The sequence below is a fragment of the Monopterus albus genome, unplaced genomic scaffold (genome assembly GCF_001952655.1).
Source record: "Monopterus albus unplaced genomic scaffold, M_albus_1.0 scaffold31.1, whole genome shotgun sequence".
NCBI classification, from domain to species: domain Eukaryota; kingdom Metazoa; phylum Chordata; class Actinopteri; order Synbranchiformes; family Synbranchidae; genus Monopterus; species Monopterus albus.
In genome coordinates this window covers 1,214,254-1,225,767 of record NW_018127911.1, presented here as the reverse complement: position 1 = coordinate 1,225,767, position 11,514 = coordinate 1,214,254, and the positions used below count along the sequence as shown (strand labels likewise).

At 40.1% G+C, this 11,514-nt stretch overlaps 1 protein-coding gene across 1 annotated transcript in view; it reads left to right on the top strand.

Annotated features, from left to right (window-relative positions):
- The first annotated feature begins 5,378 nt into the window (after positions 1-5,378).
- The window catches only part of LOC109958316 (alkaline phosphatase-like), an 11,177-nt gene continuing 5,041 nt past the window's right edge, over positions 5,379-11,514 (top strand). Inside the window, exons 1-7 of the mRNA XM_020596857.1 lie at positions 5,379-5,472; positions 5,945-6,070; positions 7,689-7,804; positions 8,628-8,802; positions 9,834-10,006; positions 10,663-10,797; positions 10,900-10,975. Coding sequence (XP_020452513.1) covers positions 5,379-5,472; positions 5,945-6,070; positions 7,689-7,804; positions 8,628-8,802; positions 9,834-10,006; positions 10,663-10,797; positions 10,900-10,975 — 895 coding nt within the window. The remainder of the gene's footprint in view (positions 5,473-5,944; positions 6,071-7,688; positions 7,805-8,627; positions 8,803-9,833; positions 10,007-10,662; positions 10,798-10,899; positions 10,976-11,514) is intronic.

The following is an 11,514-nucleotide window of genomic DNA, read 5'->3' as shown; positions in this document are numbered from 1 at the left end:
AGTTACACACCGACTCAACATTAATTTTAGTGACCTCCGACTGGCGAAGTCGGGAGTCATTAGCGCCGACGTGAATAACAACCTTACTGTATTTACCCTTATCCTTAGTCAGCAGCTTCAAATAGGATTCAATGTCGCCCGCTCTGGCCCCAGGAAAACATAAGTTTTCACTTATTCTGTGTGTCCCAAAGTTCACCACAATCAATCCATTGGTTGTTGAAACAGTTCACTCCAAACCAACAATGTGAACCTCATTGTAGCATTGGAGGAAAATTCTGGGGATCACTGGGTGATCCATTCCGGTAAGTAGATGTTAGCAGATGCTTAGTGTATCATTTACAGAATAAGTGAACACTTTGACTTGCTGGTGGTGCTGCAAAAGTCAATGAATCATCAGCATCATTTGGGTTCATCCTCTGGGTACAATCCATAATTCAATAGTTATCTCAGTAGTCGCTAAAAGAAGAGTCAAGGAATCATCAAAAACAATGGCCACCATCAATGTTTATATAAAATTTCTTCCTAATCCAGCCATTGATCCAAGGTGGCTGATTGAATAACAAGCCAAAAATGACTAGTAATGTAAAGATATCTTGTGAAGGGCTCAGAGAGATTAATACCTTCTTTGGAACCATAAGGTGTATAATTTGTGCTGAGAGCAACAGACAACGACTGAACGCGTGACAAACGCACAGAACAGACAAAAATAATGCTTGTACATGTACATTTATTCTAGATCAGTGAAGGTTGTGATGTATGCATTACCGCAGGAGGTTTGCAATGTGCTTGTTCACATTAGAGAACATTACACAACATTAAGATGTTGTGTGAAATCAGAAATGATTTTATAGGTCAAAGGGATGACAAATGGGGACTGTGGCAGAGAAAAAGAAAAGATTACTGTTTTTGTAGTGCATAAAGGTCACTGATGAAGCCTGTAGTTTACATAAATTCCTGAATTTTTAAAAGAATTATCTACAATACATACAGTCTGCTGGGTGGTCCAGTGTGGTCCCCAAGAAATGTCCACCACATGGCTTATTGGTAGTCCATCCATAAGTGTGTGACCTGAATGCAGTGGAATGAAAGAAGCTGTCCATTCCACAGCAGTTTTCCTTGCACCACTAACAGGCTCCGTCTGGTCAGCACCTGGCGGACACTGAGGGCGCTGTGGAGGATGTTTTTGGACAGAGGCCTGCCTAGGAAAATAAACCTATGTCTGACCTCAAGCGCCAATGCCGGCGTCTCCCGACCTCACCACCTGACACAATGTTCTCTCCACAAGCACAAGAATCACGCCTGGGTGGCCATGCAGAAAAAGGAAACTCTCTCTGGCACCTTTTCAGAAGGGACAACAAAGGCTGTGAGGAAGAAGAGCAAAGCTCAGCTTGCTATTCCACCAAACTGATTTGTCTTGATTTTTTAACATTCACCATCTACGCCTTCACTTACTTTTACTTTGACCTAAATAAAAAGATTTGGCATTCTTTTGGCACATTGATCTTTGTCTAGTGTTAAGCTGTTTCTTGTGTTCCTGCCTGGTTTGGTTCTTGCCAGGTGAGACAAGTGGCAGCTGAAACTGATTTGTTTTGAATGATACTTCTGTATGCAGTAAAAGTGTGGCTGCCCCCCTTCCATCTCCCTGAATCCTCCTGTACATGTGTGATGGCTTCTGTAATAAGGGCTTTTGATGTGGAGGCGATCAGAGTGCTTTGTTGAGTGGAAAGCAAGGAATGCAAGGCAGGTATCCCATCAGACCACACTCTATCCTCAATATGAAAATACAGTATCTCTATGAATATCCACAGTTTTTGTGTTCCTGCATAATCCTGGATTTTAATCAACATTTAGCTAATTAGTGTACAAGTTTATCTTGGTATGAAAAGCCTCTACATACTTGTCCCACTTTTACTCCTCTCAACCAATTCAGACATTTCCTGCAGCCCAAACCTATGTGAGCTGCTGACAGACATGTGTCCACAAAGGACCAAGAGAGAAAAACATTAAGATTTGATGCACTGTGGGGGGAAAAAGATGGACAGCCTGGGGAGGGAATCTGATTTGATACAGTAGATATTTCTGATGCAAACTGCTGCTTGTGCAATTATGCACATATACTGTACAAATATGTGTTCAAATGAGTGTGTCCCCTAAACCACACACCCACCCCTCTGCTTCTATTTTAAACAAAGAAGCAAGGCAAACCTATAAAGTGGTAGTGGTGGAAGGAAATAAGTTTTTGTTCTCTAGCAGTCATTTATTACTTCCATGGATACCTTGGAAGTGAGAAATTTTGCCAGCCATTGTTGCAGATTGTAATCATTCTGCATTTGGAGACTCAAGAAAACAGGAGATACAAAAATAGAAGAAGTGAAGCACCATAAAAAAGGAAGTGGAGGGAACTGTATATTATATGGGAACTGTAATATTTGGAAAAAAAGAGTTAAGTCTGAGAGCTGAAAAAGGCTTAAAGGCTCAGAGGCAAACTGATAGTGTTAATACTTTTCCTCACTGTATGTGGCCGTGCAGGTGAGTCTGAGTTTTATTACTGTGATGTTGCTAAGAGAGTGAATAAAGGGATGATTAACAAACCAACAGCCATAAGCAAAGATTTGATGCATTTGCAATATGCTCATGAAACAATTCTTACATGATGCAGTATTTTTTGCACACAGTAAAAATGGAATTACAAGCCTGGATATGAGTTTACCGCAATTTACTTTTCTCCATGTCATAACTTGTAAGTCTGAAGTCAGACATAACAAACCATGGTCAATTATAAAACATCACAGAGAAGCAGGCTGACATATTTCCATGCACACGTGCATGTCTTTCTCGTACACATCAACTTTTCTTTCAGTCTCTCTCATGCCCACATGTTCTCTGTTTCTTGCTAAACCACTTTAATTTCCATTCTCATTATTTCATACATGCACACACATACACACACATGGCTTATTCTAATTAGGATAAACCCCATTTTGCCTTTATGAGTCCTATTAATTCTAAGAAGGGGGCACTTCTCAAAGCTGTAAGACTGTTTGATGTCGAGGTAGCAATTTCTTGCCATAGGTGCTGTGAGTAGTCTTACGTCAAGACAAGAGTCTCTTGGTACTTTGCTTGTCCTCCAAATGTGTTGCATGCCAGCAGTAAGACCTTTTTATGACTGTCCTTCCAACTGTGCTGATATGGGATCTCAGTCATCAATAATTCTCATAAAAGCAGTTATATCATTCATTGTCCCTCTTAAAATATCATCTTCATCTGTTTTGTGTCTTTGAGTTCATATTTGTGACAAGGCTAAATTGTAAACTTTGCGCAATTGTTCCAACAACCTGTCTCTGTGGTTATTCTCTTGCAGTCTGTCTACTTCCCTTTTCCTACAGGATGACTCTTCTTTAAGAGTCATCCATGTAGCAGCTATAACTTTCATCACTGGCCTAATGTCTCTCTTTTGTCATATCCAAGAATTTTCTTTTAAAGGCCATCTTTTAAATGTTATGGAAGAGGATTTGGCTCTTCCTTTGAAACTGTGGCTCTGAGGTTTTTATTGCACCACCCACATGGACTGTATGTCCTTGCTTTGACAACCTGAGTCTAAACATTTCCCTTCATGAGTTGTAATCTAGATTTAAAAACTGGCTAACCACTGTAATTAAATGGATCTATAGGTTAAAGGATCCCAGCATGTTAAGATCAGAGCGAAGGAAAGGAACATAGAGTATAATATTTATAATTTACTTAGATGGGCACTCAGGATCTAGATGCTGGAATGAAGGGGAGCTTTTGTGTATGAAGATGTATGTGTGTAACTATAAAACCAGTGTATATTTTTTTATACTTTAAAATGAACATTGACAGGAATGTTTCCCTTCTGGATCCTGCCACAATTTTAGATGCTGAATGTTGGACATCAGAACTTGATTTTATTCCTGAAATATACAGTAGACATTGTTGTGCACTGCTTTGTAAACATTAGTCTTCTAAATTCCCAGCAGTTTAATGCCTTCCCATGAGTATTCACACTTGCCATATAATCACCCAACAAAAGTGCCTAAGCACCTTTCAGTGAATGAATGATCCATGCTGAGCCCAAAACCAGCACCAAGGTGTTTACACTTGTCTTACAGAAGACACGTTTGTCTTTCCCAATGTGAGCAGGGCTTTCTCTCTCAGGGGCAAACCCATAACAAATGGACCAATAGACAGGTCTCATGTTTCCTGTTCTTGTACATTGCTGTTAGTATTTCCAGTTAATGTGGTGTGGACCACATCATGTGAGGCCTCTTTACCCAGATTGTTGATATGATTTTATTACAGCCTTGATTAAGCACATGTGACTAACTGCAAGCTCCTGTTGGCAACAAGTGAGCAGTTGGTAGAAACCAGAGGTCTTCCAGAGCTCTGAATTGTAATAAGAGTCTGTCTCGTGGGTTCACAAGGCAAGAGTCGTTTGCTGGGAATTTGATTCTTCTGGCTGTGTGGAATAAAGTTGGCACAGCTCACCTTATTTCACACATTAACTGATGTTTTTGCGGAGAAGAGAAATATTATCATTCTGCATGCTGTCTCCACTACCTCACTGAAGAAAAATGCTAACCCCACTTCACTTCCCACAGAAAAAACAGCCAAGATGACGTGGGGAGAGAGGGAAAATATCAGGGTCTTTTAAATGCAAAACATTCTGAAGGGGGGAATGGAAATATCACCATTTTCCTGACACGAAAAGCAGAGCACATCAAGGTTCAGCCTCAGTCATGACATTCTCAAGAATAGGATGGATCTTGTTCCCTTTCTTTCCTTGGACTGGCTTTCATGGAATATGGTGGGGGTTGGGGGGGCTAATGGAAAGAGAGATAGTTATGATTTGTATAGTGATGAATGCCAAGACAACCTCCCTGTTAAAGGGGCTGCTGCCTAGAAAAACCCATTATATATTTACCACATTAAATGACCATTCAGATTTCAATCACACACATTTCAGAGTTGGGAAACCAGGGAAAAGAGGAAGAACAAAACTAAACCAACCTTTTAAAACAATAAAAAAGCTGTGGTACTTTTCTCAGGAAACAAAGTGAGTAGAGCGGCTGTGATGCTTTTGTACTCTTGTGTGGTCCTTGCTTCTCTGTCTCTTTTCCTCTCTCTAAACTGACTCTTCCTCCTTCAGTATATTCTCTTTTCCCGCTTTTGTGACTTTAAGCCTATGAGCTGGTGTGGGCCTGTCCTTACAGCACACCCAGTGGGGCTTTAAAAAGGCAGGGCTGGAGGTCTCAGCAGCCACACACACTCTCCTGTGCCTTTGCCTGTTGGTGTCGGTGTGTCGCTCTGAAAGCCAGCTGAGTCCAACCTCTCCAGCCTCCAGGTCACTTGGATTTGAGATGCAAATGCAGCAGTACAAGGCCCCCGATCTTCTGCTCGCCCTTTTGGGCCCCATCCTGATGGCTGTTGGCCAGGCTGCTATGGAGAGCCAAGGTGAGGAGATGAGTTGTTTTTGCTGCCTGCGGTTGGGATATTAGTAGTACCTTGTGGGCAAACAAATGGACGTGCAGGAGGACTTAAGCAGGTAACCTCAACCTCTGAAAGGCTGAGTGTGTTAAAACAGACTGTTCTTGAGAACTGTACTTGTCTGTGAGCACAGACTCAGGTGTAATGGAGAGTGTATGGTAGATACACAAAACTATATGAGGTTTTTCTTTTTCTTTTTTTGTTGCCTGTGTCAACCTGTTTATGTAAAATGTGGGATGGACTGTTTGTCCTTCGTTGTTTTGGTGTGTGGCCAGATGAATGTTCCTTTTTGACTTCCTTCCTCTTGAACTTTTGGGAACAGACATAAACCAAAGTCTCAGCTGTTCTTGTCATTTTGACACGTCTTAAAAATCCAATTTTCCTAACTATCCCAAAGCAAAATATAATTTGTGCCTGTCTGTGTGTTTCCACGGAGCAGAACTGTATGAACTTGAGAAAGAGCCAGCTTACTGGGATGCTCAGGCGAGGGCAACACTGGATGCTGCGCTGAAACTCCATCCTCGAAAGTACCGGGCTAAGAACATCATCCTGTTTCTTGGTGATGGTAGGTCATGCTGTCATCATAAAATTTATTTTTTCCAGCAAGCATTCAGCATTGACTACACTGTGGATAACGCCTGAACATCAAAAGCTACTTTCAGTCTCAATGACAATTACAGTTATTAAATAGATGGCAGTACTTAGGTCTGTTCAATTACAGTGTGTTTGATGAGCTCAGAATAGATGGAGGGAAATTGGCTTGGACAGTGGTGTGTGTGTATGATGAGACTGATGAGTCAGTGGTCATACAGTCATAAAACTTTGGACTGCTTTGGTCATTTATTCAAATGGTTGAGCAGGATTAATCATCGATTGCATTTCCAGCATGGCAAACAAGCTTTAATAAACCCAATGTACACTACTTGTCAAGCACTAAACAGGAGAATTTGTAACAAGGAGCTTTTAGCACAGAAGTTGATGAAGGGAAAAAAGAAGAATGCATATTTCTTATTGACTTAAATTCAAGTGGCCAGAAACACAATTCCAGATCAACATTTGTGTTGTACAGCCTTAATAGTGACATCATTTGTTGTTTAGGGAAGACATTTATCTTCAGGAAGTGGAGTGACAGTTAATGTAACAGTTCTAGTTAGGGTATCTTATCATCTTATCCTTTATTAGTGTAGTTTGGCATTCCCTGGCTCTATTGTCGACCAAATGAATGGCTTGCCAGTTGGGGAAAGTTTCCATCTGGATGAGATGTGACTGGAAAAATAAAAATTATGTTAATTGTCACTTGTGCGGTATATGTACAGCTGGTGAGGCATGAAAGTAATTTTTGTAATGGCAACTGTTAAAGCCACAGAGATTTAAGAGCACTTTTCCTGTTAACTACTAAAGTTTTTCTGTCAAATCTTTGGGTGGTTGTGGCTGAGTTTTCTTTGTGCATGTCCTCTGTAATGCCCTGCCCAAGGCCTGTTCTCAGATTTATGACTGTGATGTTCAAGGTAGAGTTAAAGTCATCACAGAGGCACAGCTTCTTCAGCTAGGCTGAAGTCAGGGGTGAAATCCATAGTGGACCACAGAAAGAGATCAAACAGGTCCCTTAATTATTTTAGAAAAGTGATCAAAAGGCACATGTTTTAAGTTTTATATAATATATGCTGCTATATACATAGCAATATGAGTATGCTGATATGTCAGATGTTGTACAAACAATGATGAATGGTGAAAACCTGCCCAGAGGAGTTGGAGTTGGCCTGTGTGACGATTAATTTAAAAATGTGGTTCTCCTAGAAAACCGCTGCCTTACATCCCTTTTCCATTTGTGGATTGATGCTAATGCCCTTGCCATGCTTTGACTTTGTTTTCTTAGAGAATAAAACACTTTTTCTGAACATGTCTGTTACATTATGAGCTTTTCAAACAAACACATTCTAATTTCTGGTTTGGTTTTTTGAAATACTCACAAGCTAAACAGAAAACAGTTGTCACAGCTCAGCAAGGACAGAAAAACAAAGCCTTCACATAATATGAATACTTTCTGAATATAGACTCTTAAATCACTGTTTCCTACGCCATTTAATATGTCAGTGGAGTTAGATAGTGGAGGTAAAAATATAAATAAATAAAAAATACCAGAGCATATCAGTGACCTTCAATTGCCAATTATTGTCTTCCAGGGATGGGCGTGTCCACGGTGTCAGCAGCTCGAATCCTGCGAGGCCAGATGGAGGGCGGATCAGGGGAGGAGGCAATGTTGGCTATGGACACCTTCCCATTTGTGGCTCTGTCTAAGGTGATACACAGTGCTGTTAACGGGTTGGTCATTAGTCATTACTCATTAACAAGTTATCAAACTGTCTACAGTGCAGTTTCTGCAGCCTATAAATTTTTATCATATACCATTAACCAACTATTTTTTTCATAGTTTGCGCCTAAAAATGTTATTTTAGTCATTTATTTGCTTTACACTGCATTGTTTTTGTTCAATTAAACAAACTATATGGTGAGCACCGGCTGCTGGTCCCCACAAGTGAAGCCAGTGTGCTTTGGGTTTTCAGTCCCCACAAGTATAGAAAAACGAGGCCACCAACACACAGTCAACATGATATCAGTGGACAGACTCCAAGGATGAACTTTGTCATTTCTGAGTGTTGTTCAAGCTCATGTGGTGTCTTTATGGATCTGTGTGTATGAGAGAAAGAAGGAGAAAGTGAGAAACAAAGCAAAATAGATTTCACATGCTACAGTAAGTGGTTAAAAAGCATATTATTCTTGTGGTTTCACAGTATATAAAACTCTGGACATGTCTGTGGTTGCCTGGTAAATCAGTGCACCTTGAGAGTTCATTTTCCACATGCTTTGTTTTCTTAAAATGAAACATTCTGCCTCATACAATCCTACTCTGGCTTAAGCCTCAAACATTTCTGTGGACAAAGCTTAAGGTAGAAACAGTGAAAACAGAAAGTTGTATCCAGACTCCAGGCTAGGCACAAGCAGGTGTCATAACTTCAGGTAACTTCAGTAATGACGTTCACTACCACCCACTGTTCCCATTTATCTCTGTTAAATGTGTGTTTATTTCATGTCCTGTCTTTGTTTATGTTTCTGCTCCACAGACCTACAGTGTGGATAAGCAGGTAGCAGACAGCGCCAGCACAGCTACAGCTTATCACTGTGGGGTGAAAGCCAACTCTAAGACAGTAGGACTCAATGCTAATGCAGTGGCCTACGAGTGTAACACCACCTTTGGTAACGAAGTCTACTCGGTACTACGACGTGCAAAGGCACAAGGTAAACACTATGGCAGCGTGTTACTGCCACCATGAGAAAAAAGTACCTTAACACAGTAAATGTTTTCCTGTTACCTAGTACTTTTTTTGCTGGCAGCAGCACGCTGCAATAATGGCTTGACTAAGTACAGGGTGTGCTGGGTAATGGAAAGGTCATTTGGTTTGAGTTACATTTTTATGTCAAAGCATGCAATAACCATATGCACCTTAAAATAACATGATGAATAAAACAGTTCTCTGATAATCTGACAATGCCACTTGAATGTCATCACTTGTTGTTCACTGGTCAAAAGCTATATAATTTGGCGATCATTTCACATGGCCCACCACAAAAGTGAAGGCCCTCCTGTGGACATGAGTATGGAACTGTTCATTTTTAACATGTGAAATAGCAGATTAGTGTCCATTATGAGAAATTGTGTGCTCGTTATATGTAGTAACATTACAAATTGTTTATATTTGCTATGTGTTATATTGCTTTTATGTGTCTCTGAGCCATTAGTACAGTGTACTACATAGTGTCACTGAAAAGTAGAGATATATTGATTGCATTGTGTTAAATAGTACTGAAATATTTGTTTTGACTTAAGCCTAAGCCATTAAGCTTTTAGGCATTAGACAATCTAAACCTCAGTGATTGAATCCAAGAGGTCAGGGCAAAATTATTGGCATTTTAATTGAATTAATACCAGTATGAATTACAAGCAGACAAGGTCTATCAAAATCTCTCGTTCGTTGTTGTGGCAGCAGGCTTACTAACAAACTACTCTTTTATTGTCTACTTCTTCCTTTTGGCTTCATCACCAAGCAATGAAAAGCTCTGGGTCTTTGACTACACCCATTAATAGCTGAGCAAATGTTATTGTTTCTTCATCCAAAGCAAACTGTCTTAAAGAGATCCTTGAAAACATTTTGAACTAAATATTGACAAAATTTGAATCAGCATCACTAAAGTAAAAATATTCACACAGTGTTTAGCTTACGGTTTAGCACTTTTATTTCTGTTCTGAGTGTGTCTCTACATTGTTCCAGGTAAATCAGTGGGTATAGTTACCACCACGCGTGTCCAGCATGCCTCCCCAGCTGCTGCCTATGCCCACTCTGCCAGCCGCAGTTGGTACAGTGATGCAGATCTTCCCCCCAGTGCCCGCCAGCAGGGCTGTGTTGACATTGCCACCCAACTGGTCACCAATGTTGACATTGATGTAAGGCACTTTTGCACAACCACATAAAAAGTTTGTTAATTTAGTCAAGCTCAATTTTAGAAACACTGAACTGTTATTTAGATGGTTGAATGTACAACTACAAAAAAAAAGAGAAAAAAGTAATCTATTTGTAATTTCATTGTTATCAAATGGGTAACGAGCAATGTAATTTTATCTTACATTATATTGCTCAGATGTATGAGGTAAATGAGGGATTTTATTATTATATGACTCATTTTATTTGCAAACTGCAATGAGTGGACAAGGACTTTGGTCCGGTTAAATGGTTTTAAGGCTTCACATGAAACTGAGGAACATAGAACTAACGGAACCAGTGCAATTAGTTCAGCTCCATTAAATTTTAATTGATCCACTTTTATTTTCTTTCCAATAGATAGACTCCCACTGATTTTAAACACAGAGATGCATGATACAACTAAATAAAGTTTTTATGTTATGCTGGTGGTTACTCACATTTCTTATTGCAATAATATTTCTCTAAATATGAATGTAAATTTAGTTTTATGCCTGACTGTTATAATTAATGAATGAATGCTCTTTTGGCCTGCACACTGCACTAGGAAAGCATATCACTGCACAATAAACCTATGCGTTTACCTGCATGCTGATTGCTTTGTGTTTTGTATTCCTTTAAGGTGATTCTGGGGGGAGGGAGGGTGTACATGACACCAAAAGGCACACCAGACCCCGAGTACCCTACCTCTAACTCTCGCAAGGGGGACCGCAAAGATAAGAGGAACCTCATTGATGTGTGGCTGAAGGCTAAGCCAGTAGGGTTGTTTATTATTTCTATCAAATACTGCCACATATTATTTTTAAGATATGTGCTCACAGTATCCATGTATCCATGTATCCTTTGGCTTGTGTTTCAGAACAAGAAGTCACACTATGTTTGGCACAGGAAGGAGTTTGATGAAATTAATGCAAAAACTACAGACCGCCTCATGGGTGGGTATATGGACATATTAACACACCCTCAGTTAGAGCAGACAGAGATAAACTTACTGCAGGATACAAAATGCACACTAACACTATAAAATGGGCACACAAGACAACACACATTATGTACACACAAATCATTTGTTGTCTCTGTGTTTACATTAGTCAGGTGTTGAAAGATCAGCTTCTTATCTAAGTTAGATGACCTTCTCAAGGGCTTCCAGTAATGTCAGATTTCATCTTTACAACCATGTCGAGTTGGAGCTCTATAAACTCACAATAAGCTGGTACTATCACCTCTTACTACAACAATTATTTAAATATCAGGGAACAAGCTGTTCCTTGCAGGTGCATATGATGGAAATATAGACGCAGTTGCCAACAGCACATGGTCATTATCATCTTGCAAAACTGGTTACTGTTAAAAAATCCATCCATCCATCCATTTTCCTATGCTTATCCGGGACCGGGTCGCGGGGGCAGCAGTCTAAGCAAAGATGCCCAGACTTCCCTCTCTCCAGACACTTCCTCCAGCTCCTCCGGGGGAA